The sequence below is a fragment of the Vipera berus genome (genome assembly GCF_964194415.1).
Source record: "Vipera berus genome assembly, chromosome: 2".
Classification (NCBI taxonomy): domain Eukaryota; kingdom Metazoa; phylum Chordata; class Lepidosauria; order Squamata; family Viperidae; genus Vipera; species Vipera berus.
The window spans coordinates 243,696,023-243,714,280 of record NC_138203.1 but is presented as its reverse complement, the minus strand read 5'-3'; the positions used below and the strand labels follow the sequence as shown (position 1 = coordinate 243,714,280).

Genomic DNA, 18,258 nt, shown 5'->3' with positions numbered 1-18,258 from the left:
ACACTGCTGTAGAACGTCAATGAATGAATGCAGAACCGTGATACTGATGACACTTCTGGAATTCACCGAACTGTTCCATGCCATCCTATTTGTATTCATTTTATTTTTAAAAAACCTCGTCAGTCTTGTGTGTGGGGTAAAATTCCTACAGTCAAGTGTATTATGCTTGCAAGTTGTACTGCATTCGACTTTTTAGCCAATATAGAAAGTATCGAAAATATGTCTCTAGCTTGGTAAAAAGTCTGAGATTTAAGACTTTCTAGATCTCAGTTGAACCAGCATTGGTTGCAGTTGCAGTCATAATTCGAATACAACGCTGAATGATGCAGGTTTTCTCAAAGGAGCGGAAGCACTAGAAAGGACAAGGAACTCTAATGTATCTACACCTGTTCCCAAATTTGGGTGTCATGGATTCTTTTTTAGGAGAAGCAGACAAAGACTAAAGAAGTGCCTTCTAAAAGGGACATTTTAAGTTTTTATCACACACTAAAAAAAATCTCTATAATACAAAGGTGGTTTACTTTGCTTACTCCCAGCCATTGCTTACCCTTTGTTATTCTATTCTACTCTTTATCCAATACTACTTTATTTATCTTCCTACATTCTATCCACTTATCTCTACAATCTAATCTTCTTTCTTACTATATTAGTTTATTTAAACCGTTCCAATCTATTTTCCATTTGAATTCTGCCTGGACCACTTCTCTTAAGCTTTTCTACATCGCTCTAATCCTTTCGATCCACCTGCCTCACAATTACCCTTATGGCTTGGAGACCAGATCCTGGGTGGAGGCTGGTATCCATGTCTGTTACTTTTTTGTGTCTCAAAAGTTGTAATATAATTTCTGGCTTTCTGAACCATCCTTCCTTCCATCCTCCACTTTTGTCCTATACTGGGGTTCCTGGAGTCAGATGCAGCCTCATAGTGTTATTGCACTTGCTAGTGCCTCCTTGGCAGCTGTTCTGGTTAGGAACAGACTTCATTCTGAGGGGAAGGCCCCCAATTTTCCCCTTGGCTCAAGCTATGTTATCTTTTCTTCTCAGTGTAGCTTCAGATCTCAGGTGGTCTTCTTCCTGTTTAGTTAACTTTAAAGCTGTTTCTCAGTCCTCCAGAACTGAAGTTACAATGATCACCAAAGGCAATATGTGACTGGTTTTATTCTGAAGTTTAGTTTAGTTTAGTTTAGTTTATTAGACTTATATACCACCCTTCTCCCGTAGGACTCAGGGCGGTTCACAAGGTTTTTTAAAAGAAACAATACCACAATTACAAAATTTAAAACAATTAAAATGATTATATTAAACCTTGAATATAAAAATCCTAATTAAAAACCAATTAAAACCCCAATTAATACCCTCAGTCCAGGCCAGAAAGCTCAAAGAGCCAGGTCTTCAGGTCCCGGCGGAATGAACGGAGGTCAGGGGCAGTCCTAAGCTCTACAGGCAGCTGGTTCCATAGGGCCGGCACACCCACTGAGAAGGCCCTCCCCCTGGGTGTTACCCGCCGGCAATCTTTTACCGGCGGTACCCTGAGAAAACCCTCCCTGTGGGAGCACACAGGACGAAGGGAACCTGATGCCAGCAGCAGGTGTTCCCTCAGATATCCCAGACCCAAGCCATTTAGGGCTTTATAGGTCATCGCCAGCACCTTGAATCTCACCCGGAGGGCAACCGGAAGCCAATGCAGCTCGCGGAGCAGAGGTGTTACATGGGAGTATCAGGAAACCCCCATCACAACCCGCACGGCTGCATTCTGCACCAGCTGAAGCCTCCGGGTGGTCCCCAAGGGCAGCCCCATGTAGAGAGTGTTGCAGTAGTCCAATCGGGAGGTCACGAGTGCACGAAGCCTCAGATGTACTTACAGTAACTACATCATATACTATGAGGCTCAAACCTTTTATCAGAAATTGAAATCATGAATCATTTCCCTTTAGAGGACTATATAAAATGCATTATCTTTAAGAGTTATCCAGACTATTAAGCTGGATCTGCTTTATTTTGTTTCTGGGTGTGTCTTTTCTAAGAACTGCTTTCAGTGGGTTTGTTTGCTTGCCTCCTCTCTATTGAACAATGGCTTCAACTGCTGCTCCCTCTTCTGCCCTTCCCCTAATTCTGCTGGAAGGCTGTTGCCCTCCTGCCACTTGAAGAAAACCAGCAAAAAGGAAAAACAAAAAAGGAATGCAAAAGTATGGGAGTTGGCCATCAGCCCTTTCTTTTCTCCTTCCATATGGTAATATTGAAGGGAGCATCTGGGTTGAAATAAGTGGAGGAATAACTATAAGCAGTACTATAATTAGCAGGTAGCATTATCTAATCAACCAAGAACAAGAAGTGGATGATGTCTTCCAAAAAGGAGCTGCAGATCTTTCAAAGAGACAGGAAGCAATAGTGATGAGCCACTTTAATTACTTCAAGATCTATCAATCATGTCATCCCCAGAAATTCCTGACTTATCTAGCTGACAACTTTCCCTTTAAGGGAATGGGAGACTGCACAGGAAGATCAATTATCCTTGACTTGATAGTAACCAAGCAGAAAGACTTACTGTAGTTGAAGAAATGGAAATGTAAAATTCTTGTGTCATGGAAAATAATACGGAGTCTGGGCAAATACTTTATCTTGAGCTCCCTAAAGTTCAAGATAATAATCTTAGAGAACTGAGGAACAGTATTTTGTGCATGGGGACACTAATGGCAAAAAGAGTTTGAGTCATGGCAGAATGGCTTTAAAGAATAGATAATGAAAGCACAACTGCAAAGAATTTCAACAGAAATAGAAGATGACAGAAGATACTAATGTGGGTACAGAAAAAGCCTAGTGAGGATTGCAGAACCCCAAGGACATGTATAGAAGGTGGGAAGAAGGCCATGTCATCAAGAAAGAATGCATAGAGTAAGCCTGGATGTCTAGAGATGGTGTCAGAAAAGCTAAACTCAAGGCAAGTTCAAATTCAGAACATTGGAAAGGGCTTCTTCTGATACTTTCAAAATACAAGGAAGATTAAAAAAAAATCACCAGCTTCTGAATGAAGATAGCAAAATGCTAACTGATAGTAAAGGTGGAGCTACTTAACTCCTATTTTGACACAGTCTTCCCCAACAGGAGAGCACACATTCCACCAGGCGGCTGAGAAGAGGAAATTAATAGGCAGGATGGGTTGAAATTGATAGAAATATAGTCAAGGGATAGCTGCACTATTTACTAGGTGAATTGCATTTTAGGTACTGAAGGAAATTGATGATGGCCTTGTTGAACCTTCTCTTATTTTTGGACAATGGGTACTGCCAGATACCGTAATTGAAAAAGGGTAAATGTTGCTCTTATCTTAAAAAAATAGAAGTGGGGTGGGAGATATTCAAGCAACTTTAGACCATGCAGTTTGACAATGATACCTGAGAAGAATCTAGAGCTCATCATAAAGAGATGTTTCCTTCTTGCTCTGATTCTGTGAGATGGTTTCCTGGCCTTTTCTGTTTCCCTTTTTAATGGAATTGGGCATTTCCAAAGTCTTAATCCAAATGTCACAGAAGATCTCACAAACTTTGTCAACATTTACTGTCTGACAGCTGGGAATGACTCTGAGGATTTGCTGTATTGTGTACTATCTTCAAGGGTTAAGCTATTGCTGAATTGCAAATAAAAAGGTGAAAAGAGCCACTGTTGGTCCTATAAGGACAGGCAAACATGGGAGCAATGGTCATCTTGCGCATATCTATATCTATATCTATATCTATATCTATATCTATATCTATATCTATATCTATATCTATATCTATATCTATATCTATCTATCTATCTATCTATCTATCTATCTATCTATCTATCTATCTATCTATCTATCTATATATGTAAAGGTAAAGGTTCCCCCGCACATGGGTGCTAGTCGTTTCCAACTCTAGGGGCCGGTGCTCATCTCCGTTTCAAAGCCGAAGAGCCAGCGCTTGTCCGAGGACGTCTCCGTGGTCATGTGGCCGGCATGACTAGACGCCAAAGGCGCACGGAACGCTGTTACCTTCCCACCAGAGTGGTTCCTATTTTTCTACTTGCATTTTTACGTGCTTTCGAACTGCTAGGTTGGCAGAAGCTGGGACGAGTAACAGGCGCTCACTCTGTTACGCGGCACTCGGGATTTGACCCGCCAAACTGCCGACCTTCTGATCGACAAGCTCAGCGTCCTAACCCACTGAGCCACCGCGTCTCTCTCTCTCTCTCTCTCTCTCTCTATATATATATATATATATATATATATATATATATATATATATAAAAGAGAGAGAGAGAGAGAGAGAGAGAGAGATGGTTTTCTATCTGAATTTCCAGCTCTGTCACTGAAGCCTCCAGCTCTTTCAGTTACAGCAATAGATCAAGATATACGATTGTGTTATCCCACCCAACTACCTATATAAAGATTCCTCTGAGGCTGGCTTCTCTCCCAGATCCCAAATGAGTTAATCCCTTACTGAGTAAATTCTTCACCTGCTGTCCACTGCCTCTTTCTTTTTCTCTCCTCCTTCACGTCAGCAAATGATGAGTGAGAGCAGTGGGCAGAAAATTGGTGTGAGATCTATTTTTGGGTTGTCTGCTCAATTCACACTGAGGAATGGCTCTTGGGAATCTGTTGAGAGAACACGAGGACTAAGAGAAGAAAAAGCAACTGCCAAGTCTCAACCCTAGTTTTAAGTGTTCCATGCAAACCACTTAACTGTAATGTGGAAACATAGAAGAATGAGTGCCTCTCTGTGTACATTATGCTTTTTACCAGTAATGAAGAATCATGGATAAGTCCTCATCCAAATATTTCATAGCCAGTGTGGGTGTGGAGTAGTCAATAAGCTGCTCTCATCCCCAATGGAGGAAAACCAAGTTTGACTCCACTCTCAGCCCTGATATTATAGTACTAATAGTAATAGGCGCCTTGGATGCGATCCCAAAACAACTGAAGCACTACTTGAACACCATCGGCATTGACAGAATCACCATTTGTCAATTGCAAAAGGCAGCTTTACTTGGAACAGCTTACATCCTGCAACAGTACTTTTAAGACCATCAAACAATATCTGCCTACACCGGGTCCTTGGGGAGGACTGGATACACAGACAAAGAACCAAATTTGGTCTAAACAGCTGGCTGACTTTGTGGTGAACTATAATACTTTTTTTAAAAAATAGGTCATGCTTTAAGGCAAAAGCCCTCCATATTGAAGATTTCGGTTTAAAGAATAGAGAGGATAAATCAAGAAAATGCCAACTGTGGAAACTCTCAATAAACGGAATGGCATCCTATAAACTACAGCCAGCTACAACATAAAATCATAATATCCAAATAGTTGTCATCTGCCTGCTCAACTCACGGTGGGGAAAAAAACCCATACAAATCAGTTACAGCTAAGAAGAAAAGAAACTGGAATAATGAAAACAATCAAAAATGGAATCCATGAATATATTCAGTCTGTTTGTTTATCATCAAGACCAGACCAGGACAACAATTTAAGTGTAGTTTCTGGTAGGCAAATAAGATAACAGTTGATAAGGAAACGTGCCCAACCATGCCAGAGTGCCTATGGTGAAATATCTAGAAAGTCTTCTGAGATCTTGGAAATTGGCTGAAAGTTAGACTAGGCTGTTGCAATGCTAAATGTACACACAGTGTTCCATCCAGCCCCAGGTTCTGGACCCATCTCATACAAAGTACCTTCCCATCTCATACAAAGTACCTTCCCATGTATAGTATTTGCACATCTCATTTTATTGCTGAAAGCACTGATTGCCAGTAATCTTCCACATTCTTCATTCCAGCCTTTCCTAATGTAATTTGGTATTCTATAATCCACACATAGTTTGCTTTGTAAACTACTTTAACAAACAAGTCATAACATCATGGCAAACAAATCATATCCTTCCTGTTCTTAAAATAGATAACTGGATTTATAAACCTGGGCAGCCTCATTTTCCAATTTCATGTCTCAACTGTGCATTGGAAATCCTCACGATCCAACACATCATAAAGAAGATAAAACAAGATTAAAATGTTAAACCAAATAAAAAGAGCAAGCTAGAGGGATATTAGATCCATTCACCGAAGGAAAAGGCATAGCTGAACAACTTACTGAAATGTGACTGTGGAGCAGGTGTTTAATTTCTTCATCCCAACAGAAGGACAGTTTCTTTTAAGAGGCAAGTCAGAAATGACATAATTCCATTTCTGTGTTACTGTAATTCCTCCTAATTCTTAGAGCCCTTCCAGTTATATACCACATATGTGGATGAAACAATATTACCCAGAATTATACAAGATGACCTTATGATTGGGAATTACAAAATGATGATTACAGGATACTGAAACGTGTTTTTTTAATAAGAAAAAAAATATTAGAGGTCACCCAACTGTACAGGATTTAAGATCCCACTGTCTGGATGATCACTTAGGCTGTCTCTTATTCACAGTGCCTTACAAGGAAATGAGAATTTGGGACACAGTGGAGAGATTATCCTCTTTGAGGACGATTATACAATATAAAATATAAATACAGAAGGGTTACAGGTGGGTAAGCGTAGAAGTAAAAAACAAAACAAAACCATCCAAATCCGCTCGAGGACAGAGGCTTGCTGTCTGCCTGCCTGCCTGCGGCGTGCCGTCCATCCCCGGCTGCCAGGCGCCCCTGAAGCTTCCCCTCCACCGCCGCTGCGCCGCGCCTTGGCTTCCCCCGCCGAGCGGCGGTTACCTCGGCCCGCATCCCTGCGTAATGACGCGCGGGAGGCAGGCAGGCAAGGATGGGGAGAGGAGAGGAGGGCGAGCGCGAAGGAGGTGGGCAAAGCACGAGTAGAGGAGGCGGAGAGGAGCCGAGCAAGCTTTTAAAGCGACAGCCGAGCCTCCCCTTCGCCCAGTGCTGAGCTGCGGCAGGAAAGGCAGCGCGGGCGGGCAGAGCGCCGACGGTAAGCAGGCGCCGGACTGGACTCGACTCTCTTCCCCGCCTGGACCTTCTCCGCCCCCAGGGGAATCCTCGCCGATCGCAGGGGGGGAGGGGGCGCGGAGGGACCCCGCCGGATCGGGCGCTTCTCTCCGCCCAGCCCAGCCCAGCCCAGCCCCTCCAAGCCCAGCCCTGCCCAGCCCAGCCCGCTCCTTGGCGCCCTCCTCCGCCGGCTCAGCCGCCTTCTCCGCTCTCGCCGTGCACCATGCTCGGGCCGGGGCTCCGCGGGGTGCAGCCGCTGACTTTGCCGAAGTTGCCCTGCTGGTGCCTGCTGCTGGAGTGGCTGTGCTGGGCGGGGGCGCGGGGCCAGGAGATGTACGCGCCGCACTCCATCCGCCTGGAGGGGGACATCACCTTGGGCGGCCTCTTCCCGGTGCACGCCCGGGGCTCGAGCGGCGTGCCTTGCGGGGACATCCAGCAGCAGGACGGCGTCCACCGCCTGGAGGCCATGCTCTACGCCCTGGACCAGATCAACAGCGACCCCGAGCTGCTGCCCAACGTCACCCTGGGCGCCCGCATCTTGGACACCTGCTCCCGGGACACCTACGCGCTGGAGCAGTCGCTCACCTTCGTCCAGGCGCTCATCCAGAAGGACACCTCCGACGTGCGCTGCACCAACGGCGAGCCGCCCGTCTTCGTCAAGCCCGAGAAGGTGCTGGGGGTCATCGGCGCCTCGGCCAGCTCCGTCTCCATCATGGTAGCCAACATCCTCAGACTCTTCCAGGTAGGACGCGTGCTCGGGCGGCAGCTCCAGCAGCAGGTGGCTGGCGAGAGCCGAGCGCCGGGCGGGAGACCCGGGGCTTTGATGGAGGCACGATTGCACCGCCGAAGAGGGAAAGATTAATCGAGCGTGCGCGGGAGCGCTCTCAGCTCGCATTTCACTGACAGGGTGGTTGGGGAAGGTTGCCTAAGCCCCCCCACTCCTGGCCCCACCGTTCTCTCAGGCGAAAGCACCAACAGTGCAGTGGATCCCCAGGCTACCTGCCTGCAGTGCCAGTCCTCGGTTTGCTTTCGGGCCCACGCTCCTTTCTCCAGGTAGTTTTGCTCGTCGACCTACCTTCCTGATTTCTCTTTTGCTGGTGTTCCCTTTCGAGTGCACTATCCCTGCAAAAAGCCGAGTATTTTGGGTGGGGGGGGGCTGCCTCCTGGACTGGAATTTCCTAGGCGTATGGTTCCAGGTTCAAAAAACGATCTGAACCTTGGCGTTCGCGCGGAATGGAGTTACCGGGGATGGGGACCCGTGAAAAGATACCAAACGATGATGGCAATGTGGTTCGCGTTCGGCTAGCATTAGCACTTGGTAAAAGATGCGACAGTGGTTCTGTCATAGCTTTTCTTCTCGCCACCGAGCAGAGAAGCAACTGCCGTGGTTTCCTTCCGCAGTTTCTAGGGAACAGGCCGCCTTCTAGGGGTTACGGTGCTTAATTGCTCGAAGTGGCTTCAGGAGAACTGAATTCGGCCGTACTTTAAGTTAATGGCGTCGCCTGTTCTCCTTAACTTCCCTGTAAGCATCTGGGGGAGTGGGGAGGGAATAGAAAGTGAACTTCAGTAAATCTCGTCGGCGACGTGTGCTGGGCCACTTCCTCAAGGGGCGTGCAAATTGGTTAACCGGCAGAGCGTTCAGTATATACTCCAATGCACAGACGAAATGATGGCTGGAGCGATCAGGAGAGCAATTAGCCCATTCAAAGCGTCTTATCTAAGAAGACACTTTGTTAGCGGTAGATCTATGGAAATCCAAACCTCTTCACTTCAACGCTTTTCGAGCTTGATCTGTTTCTCTGGCAACGTAGCCAGCTTAGCAAGTTGCTTCAATGAACGCTGGGAAGAAGCGTTCTGCCGCTGCCTGTGATGCCTCCCTCGAAAGGAGCGAACTGGGTGGAGCAGGGCGTGGGTTGCCGGGCGTGTGGTAGGTGGGGCTACGAAACCTTTTATTCCACGTGGCTTGTCTTATTACTGCGGCCGAGAGCCTGTGCCTCGCTTCCCAAAACGAATTCTCCCTCGGGTGCTAAAGATTCCGCAATTGCGTCGAAGCAGTTGCTAAAAAGTAAGCGGTTCTCGGCGTCGCGGTCTGAGATGAAACTACGCCCTGCCCCATACTTCGAAATCTTAAGCAGTTCGAACAACTGTCGACTTGGATTCAGTACTGATTCTTCAAAATCATTTGCTCTTAAACCTATGTTTTGAGTGACGCCACTTTTCATTCTGAATGCGGCTCTCCCCCCCCCCCTCCGCGCGCTCCTTTTTGAGGAAAGATTGCCAGGGTGCGCCGAAATTACTCCACGCTAGGCGGAGAGCGAGAGTCTGACTTTGAGGTCCTTTGAGGAGCAGAAAAAAAGAACCGCTTTGAGCGGACGAGGAAAGGCTGAGGGGCACCCATTTGTGTTGTTGTTAGCTGCGAAGTCGTATCCGACCCATCGCGACCCTATAGACAATGTTCCTCCAGGCCTTCCTGTCCTCTACCATCTGCTGGAGTCCATTTAAGCTCACGCCTACTGCTTCAGTGACTCCATCCAGCCATATGTAGCCTGGGCCGAAAAGCTGAGCTCAGCCGGTAGGGAGCTGTCCAGCTCCAGGGTTCTGAATTCGTCTCGCTCCTCCTCCAAGTCTCTCTTTGCTTTCTCGTTTCCTTTCCTTGCCTCGTTCCTCAACACCTCCCATTGCGAAGAAGAGGTGTCTTGGCCCTATAGAGAAGGAGACTGGTCAACATTGCCATCCCTCGGCTCTTTGTGATCTCCTTGGTACGCTAAAGCAGGGATTTCCAAACGTGGCAATTTTAAGACTTGTGGACTTCAACTCCCAGAGTTCCCAGGCCAGATAGCTGGAGAATTCTGGGAGTTGAAGTCCACAAGTCAAGTTGCCAGTTTTGGAGATCCATGCCCTAAAGCAACAGAGAGAGAGGCTTGAAAGTACTTCCCTTTGCTGCTTGGTCTCTAAGCCTCAGGGTCTGGTGGTCTGTTTGTGGGCATGTTTTCTCAGGAAAATACCTCGGTCAGCCCCATGCCATTACAGCAAGCAATATTTGGAGAAAATAATTTGGTGATCTTGTATTGATCCAAGCAGAAGTTATCTTCCTTAAGCCAACATCCTTGAAAAGAAACAAGTTGTTCAGTGCAAAGCAGGGCTAGAATCTGTGTGGTTGATCTCACACAATGATTGATGGATTGATTATATGCGACCAACTGTCAAGAGGTCTCACAAATATTAATTGCTTAACTAATATCTGACTAGAACAACCGCAGAGATTTAAAACAGGGCCACAAATTTTTAAAATACTTTTTGAGTATTAAATACTTTTTGAGTATTGAGAAGTTCTGTAATCCTTCAAAGAGTCAGAATTACTCAGTCAGATGCCTTGAGACACAACCAAATCTGTTTATAGACTTTGGCCACTCTTTCTGATGTTGAGAAGTTTACATCCTCTCAAGATCCCAGTGACCATTCAGTCTCAAGCCCAATCATCTAAGAGATCTTCCCTACACTATTTGCTGAACTACAAATGAATCAGCCACATTCACATGCATATTAATTAGCCCTGCAAATTTCCAGTATAGAATAAGCAAAGGATCTTAGAACTGCTGTGTGTGTGTGTGTGTGTGTGTGTGTCTGTGTCTGTGTCTGTGTCTGAAAACAGTCAAGGTGACAATTGCAGCTGTGTGATCTAAACTCCATTCTTTTTCTGTGTGCTTTGATCTTGCATGCACCTTTAAAAGGGGCACATTTATACAATGCTAAAGATACCATCACCCTTCGTCTTCCCTCCCCCCATGAATGCTGATATTTGAGGAAAATTTGTCGGGTTTAAATGCAACCAACTAATCTCATACTGAAACAAAAGCAAAAACAGCTCTTCCTCCAGTCTCCGGTTCTTCCCATGTAAAATGAAACAGTTTCACAATGGCCTCAGCATTCTAGATATCACATAATGTAGCTTCAGGTCAAGCTGTTCAATTTCCTGTTCATGAGAAACTTTTGTGCAAAAGATGCTGAGAATCAGCTCTGTTCTCTTTGAGTCCCAGGTTACATTGGTAGAGCAAATGTCATGAAGGAATAAAAAATGCTGTCTGGATTGCTCTGACAGATTATGAATATTTTAGAAATCAGATGCCCATTACTGTAATTGGAGGTTGATGTCTTGTCATTATTCTTCACACTCTGTTCTTGAAACTCTATGCTCTCTTCCCTACCACGTTGCCACATTTGAAAGAAAAATGAGAAATAATTGAGACGAGGCAAAAAGATGAAATGGAGCACTGGTACCAAAGAACAGTTGAGTGTTTAATTGGAGGGGACAAATAGATGTGGAAGACAAAGGACAGATCTTTAAATGGATGTAATTTTTCTATACGCTTTGCTAGCTTTTGGAATAAACAGTTTAGGTAAATATGAAAAGAATTAAAAAACACCGCTCAAATGTAACTTTTCCTTAAAACCATAACTTTCTAACTAGACTTGGGCAAACTACTCAAACTAAACTTTTTTCTTTGAAGATGTTTCGCTTCTCATTCAAGGAGCTTCTTCTAGCTCTAACTGGATAATGGAGGATGGAAGGATTTATACTCCTTGCAGACAGCTGGTCATTTGCATTCTTTTAGCGAGTCATTTATGCTCCTGGAGGCTTATCTGTGTCATCAGGGTCACCCGAGTAGTGCAAATGGGAACTACTTGGAACTGTTGAAAGGACTGTTGTCAACTCTACAACAAACCTGGCTGCAGCCATTTTTTTTCATTCTAGGTTGCCACAAGAAGGGGGAGATGGTATTCCTGGAAGTCTAAACATGAGATACTCTTGTGGGAACCAAAGTTCATTCCCATGCTGGAGAGAAGGAGGAGGATCGCTAAATCAGAAAGTCTGCCAAGGTGTTCCATTGGGTAGTATGAATAGAGGGGTGGGAATTGAATGTGCTAATATGTATCCAATAAACATGTTCTTTGAGGAACTTTCTTGCCTCAGATTTCTGATTTATTTGGTCTTATTGATCAGAACCTTGACAACTCTGTTGTAGACTGGAGATAGATGATGTCATATCCCTCTTCCTTTGTTGAGAGAGGGCTGTTCAATTTTGACATAGATATACAAAATGTGGACTTTGCTGTCTTCAAAAGAGTGGCCTTTGTCTTTTAAAGTACAGATGGACTACTGAATCTTATCCTGATGAGTTTGCTCTCCTATGGTCCTTTTGGACAACCATGACTGAGAATCTCCATAGACATTTACTCAAGCTAAATATCAATTACAGAATCTCTGCAGTTTGGGTATAATATAAAGATCTACATCATCAATAATTTGTGATTCAGTTTTGTCTCTGGATAATTCAACCAGCCAAATTCAATTGGACATCCAAAACCTGATGCACAACTTTTAACAGAATCAAAACTCTAACAGGTAGTACATATAACACTCCAGCCCTACCAGGGGTTACTGTACTGTCAGTATCCATCACACTGTGCTCTGGAGCCTTTATGCTTTCCTTTCCTGCTGTGTATTCACATTTCAAAGAAAAATGAAAAGAAATTGCTAGGAGGAAAATGGTGACATGTAGCACCACCCTTTGAGCAGCTGAATGTTGTGTTGGATACAGGACAAGCAGATAACACGGAAAGAAAGACAATGGTTTTAAATAACAGTATCGCCATATGTTATGTCATAGTTTGGAGTTTAGCTGAAGGAAGGAGCAAAGGAAGTGCCAAACAAGACTGTCTTCCTTTCCCACCTCATTATTTAAGCAAGAAACTCTCACGTAATCTCAAGGCTCTTCTCCATGGCTTGGATATAATGATACTATCTGTAGGCCTTTATAATAACTGGGAGATCTGATGTTGAACAAGGGTTGATACTGCTGAGTGTGACATAAAGCATGCCTATCAGCCATTCTTGGAGATATACATTTGTCATGATCCCATTAAAAATATGTGGTATAAGTAAACAAGTTGGACTAGAACAAATGTAGTTAAAGCTTCCATGTACTTTCCAAAGAAGTGGAGTTGGTCATTCATTCTGCCACAAGTCAAAGACACAAATTTCTGGAAAGGTCTTTTGTTAATGGACTTTTCAATTCCAGGTTAGAGTCTAAGAAAGTTTCATGCTCTCAAAAAGATCACTTGATGATTACACAGTGTATGATTTGTAGCAGAATGAATGACCAACTCTTGTTTGGGACTTCCTTTGCTCCTTCCTTCAGCTAAACTCCAAACTATGACATAACATATGGCAATACTGTTATTTAAAACCACTGTTTTTCTTTCCGCGTTATCTCCTTGTCCTGTATCCAACACAACATTTAGCTGCTCCAAGGGTGGTGCTACATGTCACCTTTTTCCTCCTAGCAATTTCTTTTCATTTTTCTTTTTTTACTGGATATGGGAATGATGATATCTCAGTATAGATCCATATAAAAAGCCCTTCCCATTTTAGCTGTGGATTTGATTTATAAGCAGTTATAGCCTGTCCAATCACATCTCTTACCTGTAGCTATTGTCTGAGACCATATTGCTATTCCAGATTTCCTCAACTTTCCCATTTACAGAATTGATTTTCCTAGCCCAAACCTTTTCCTGCATGTTTTGTTTCTTCACCTTTGTACATTTATGAAAAAAAGGAAAAAACTGATTACAGTAGGGATGACACTAGCAATATAATAAGTCTTCAGGTATCACATTCTTGCATTTCTGTAAAAATCACTTTTGCTTGGATACATAAGCCATAAAATGTATTTGTATTTGTTTTTATTTAGAAAATTGATTACACTAAGGGACTGCAGAGGAGTAAGAATATGGTCCTCTTTTTCCTATTAAATTAAGAGGTGTGCAAAGTCTAAAATTATAGCTACTTGAGAAGTAGAATATGTGATAATCAGTGCACTGTAGATAGAATAGTATATAGTACAAATGTGACATAAGGAAAGTGGGTGTGTTTCAATACTTAATTTAGAAATGTACGTGTGAGATGAGAAGGATGCTTCTTATTAAGTCAAGTATAAGGCACTACTTTCAGGTATTATACAAAAAATTAAGTAGTCATAGCTATGCAGTCAATAGCTGGATAATAAATATGCATATTTCTAGTGATTAAAACTTAGAAGCCTAACTTAGTTATGGACTTTTAAATGTTATGTGATCCTCCATCATCCATTCAGTATGCCCAGGCGGGATATGGAATCTATATATCCAAGTTTGAGGTAGTCAGATCTAGAAAAATGAATTATAAGTAACACCTGTGGCACCCACTCTGTGGAACATCATCCCCTCTCCCAATGAGATTGGCACAATCTCTGCGAACCTTCCAGAATTCACTCAATACTTGGCTGGCCAACAGATTTGTATGTCTCAGGGAAATGGTGGATTTGATGAGATGCTTAGAGTTTAATACCTAATGTTCTCCTCTAGTCTTTAAATAATAATATTAATGTTTTAATAGTAGAATTGCTACCCAGAATCATATTTTCTAAGATGGGTAGCTCTCTGGCCCAGGCTGAGAATATTTTTAATTTTAATTTTAACTGGGTTTTAATTTTCTCAGGGTTCTATTTAATCTCTTTTAATTTGTTTTAACGTTTGTATTGTCTGTTTTTTTAAATGCCCTGTAAACCGCCCTGAGTCCTTCGGGAAAGGGCGGTATATAAATCTAAATAAAATAAAATAAATAAATAATTATAATAGATGATAGATTGATAGATAGATAGATAGATAGATAGATAGATAGATAGATAGATAGATAGATAGATAGATAGATAATAAAGACAGAAAGATAACATGGGACATGGAAAACAAATCAATTGAAATTTGAACATGCCACTTAGATGACATCATAGCCTGAATGATGGAGGAATTGTCTGTGTGGCAGAACTGATGGTGCCAAAGTTCTTTTGGAGCTGATATATATAAATATTGTAATAAATATCCTAATAAATAAATAACACTTGGCATTTTTTTTCTGCATGTTTTGCCAAATTTTGTGAGTGCATTATGGTGTTTTTTTTATTTATTTTTTTGCCAAATTTTGTGAGTGCATTATGGTTTTGTATAAATACCTTTATTATGAATAGATAAGATATGGATGTGGAAGTGACTTGTACTATATCCTCAGTAGTTTAAAGTTCTATTTTTTCCCATCTGAACACATATTTTTAATTGTTAAGCAATACAAATAATCCTCCACAATCACTCTTTGATTCCTTGTGATTCATAGTACAATGTGGTTTCTTCAGCAAATTAAAGTATAACTGTTCTTGCAGCAAATGCTTCTGTCTGTCTGTCTGTCTTTGTCTGTCTGTGTGTCTGTCTGTCTGTCTGTCTATCTATCTATCTATCTATCTATCTATCTATCTATCTATCTATCTATCATCTATCATATAAACTAACAATAATGCAAAGTAATATAAAGTAAAAGAAAAAAGAAATCAAGAAAGCTAAAAGTGCAATAAAGGGGGGGAAGTAAGAGAAAAATAGGAAACAATGAAAAAAGATACAGAAAAGTACCGGTAGTTTCTGATGTTTACAGCAGTTATAAGCATAAATTTTCTCTTACTATTTGGTTACAATACAACTCTTTCTATAATTTATGTTGTCTAATCATCAAAACTATAAATCATATTTTTTCTGTCTATAATATATAAAATCTATAATAGGTTTCCAGTCAGCAATAAATGTAGATATTGTCCATTCCTTAATTAAAGAAGCCAATTTAGCCATCTCAGCAAGTTCCATCATCTTCACCAACTATTCTTCCATCCTGGGTGCTGTTGAATCTTTCCCTCTTTGGGCATACAATAATCTCATTTTATCTTGCCAGTAAACTAACTTTAGTGTAGTTTCCCATGCTATAATTGAATCCCAAAGTAAGACATAGGGAAACTCCTTCCGTGTGGTTACAGAGTGATAGAGTATGTAGTAAAAATCAACAATTGTAGCTTTGGCCATTAGGAGATATATATATATATATATATATATATATATATATATATATATATATATATATATATATATATATATATATATATATATATATATATATATATATATATATATATATATATGTTTCAAATGTTAACTATTTAGACAATTTACACACACACACACACACACACACACACATATATATATATATATGTGTGTGTGTGTGTGTGTGTGTGTGTGTGTGTGTGTGTGTGTGTAAATCTTTTTGGATTGCTACACAGATATAAGCTGTCACTGTTGTGACTACTGCCTGTGGATGGCCTTGGGTTAGGCTGAAACAGGAAATAAGATTTGTCCCGTGTCTGGGACCAAGCAAGTGCATTCTAAATACTTAACAAACATTTAACACACACACACACAGAGACACAGACACAGACACACACAGACACACATATATATGTATATATATATATATGTACTTTGGAAAAAAAATCTAAAGTATTCTAGAAATTAGGTAAAAAATCAAAAGCCTCTTGCACAAGAAATAGTTTCAGAAAAGGGATGACAGAATTCAATGCAAGATTAGGTAGAATGGAAAAGTCAGGTAGCTATGTACTTCAGACAGAACTTATTGGAAACCAAGACCTTTATGTGACCTCTGGGGTGGAAAGGAATTTTTTTTTTTACTTTGTAGCATGTTATGTTGACATTTAGCAAACATCCAGGAGTCTGCATCTCTTATACTACTAAGACAGACAAACTATCAAGGAAAGAAAGTACCAATCAGCATGAAAATTTATAATAATATTCTTTTAGATTGCGCTGCAAACCTACGTTGACCACACTTCATTTTAGACTGAAAGACACCAGCATGTAAGAAATCACAGATGACAAATAGCTTGTGTTTTTCCAGTTGCACTGATTCAGTAAGCCTGACTAATTGTCAAAATCCTCAGTCAAAACCACCCTTTAAGCTGCAAATATTTCCAGTTGCAAACAACTTTTGTTCTGGGAATCAGGAGCATAAATGTCCAAGACAGGTTGACGTTTGGGAAATGATTGCTTACAGCAGACAAATTTCATAATGAAACAATTCATATGATTTTTTTCCAAGTTTGCCATCATTTTATGAAAGGCAGGGAATCCTCCCTCTCCTCCTAAAAATATTCCGTAGCCTACTTACTTAGCCTTGACCATCTGCTTTTAAAATATAAAAATTTCCTTAATCCAAGTTTTTATTTTTATTTTTAAAAAATGCTTTCTTGTGCTTTCTCTTGTTCTGTCCTTCACAAACATATGAATAGTAACATGCATATTACCTTCATTTTACTCTGAAATTGTTTCCTCTAATACACTTTTTCTTAACCTTGGCAGCTTTCAGATGTGTGGATTCCAATTGCCTGAATTCCCAAGCTAGAAATAGGATCTACACATCTGAAAGCTGCTAAAGTTAAAAACGTTGCCATAAGATGTTCTAAAAGTATTTATAATATCTTGCAGCTTTTGAATGGGTTTGCAACTATTTTTGATTAGGTTCTTATTGTGTAGTGGGTTGTGGACCGCATGGCAATGAAAGGACAGATGAGTACCGCATGTCAGCTCTTTATTCGTGGTAGGCGCATACTGAACAAAGGGGGTTACCTGGACCGCTTATATACCTAGCCAGGTATCACTCTGACCAATCCATCCCTCCAAATCTCCTGCCAAAAACCCTTCAGCCAATCCAGCCACAGCACAGCGCCACCCGGTGGTTCTTGCAGAGCTGCTGCTCCTACCCCATACATAATACCCCTTCCCCCTTAAAAAGGAAAAAAAAACATATAGAATACAATTGGCTTGCATGGTACATCACAACACAAATTAATGTCTTCCGCTTTGCCACCCCTCGCCGCTGGGCTGCGGAGCTGACCAGGTGGTTCCGCCCCAGGCACCTAATGGATCCGGAATGGTTCCAGACGGCGCTTGGGTCTATACCTATCTCCGTCACTCACAGCCCGGCTGACGCCTTAGTGGATGCCTGGGAAAGGGCAGCCACCGAGGCACTCGACCTTGTTGTACCCTTGCGACCCCTGACCCGGCACAGATCCCGTTGGGCTCCATGGTTTTCTGTGGAGCTCTGGGAGATGAAGCACCGGAGACGGGGTCTGGAGAGCTGTTGGAGATCCAGCTGGTCCGAATCTGATCGATTGCTGTTAAGAACCTCAACGAGGTCTTATCTCACCGCGATGGAGACGGTGAAGTCTAACTACTTCGCTGCCCTCATCGCTTCCGCAGATAATCGCCCGGCCACCCTGTTTAGGGTTACTCGCTCCCTCCTTAATCAGGAGGTGAGGGAGGAACCCTTGCAGGGGTGGGCTGAGGAGTTTAGTCAGCATCTGATGGATAAAATCGCTCAG

General features: G+C 42.2%; 1 protein-coding gene across 2 annotated transcripts in view; it reads left to right on the top strand.

Annotated features, from left to right (window-relative positions):
- Positions 1-7,172: 7,172 nt before the first annotated feature.
- GRM7 (glutamate metabotropic receptor 7) overlaps positions 7,173-18,258 on the top strand; it is a gene marked incomplete at both ends in the record, with an annotated part of 531,934 nt that continues 520,848 nt past the window's right edge. The window contains one exon of one of the 2 annotated variants that reach the window (XM_081320746.1): positions 7,173-7,691. In XM_081320746.1, the coding sequence (XP_081176872.1) occupies positions 7,173-7,691 (519 nt within the window). The remainder of the gene's footprint in view (positions 7,692-18,258) is intronic. The other variant, XM_081320747.1, reaches the window with a different exon arrangement.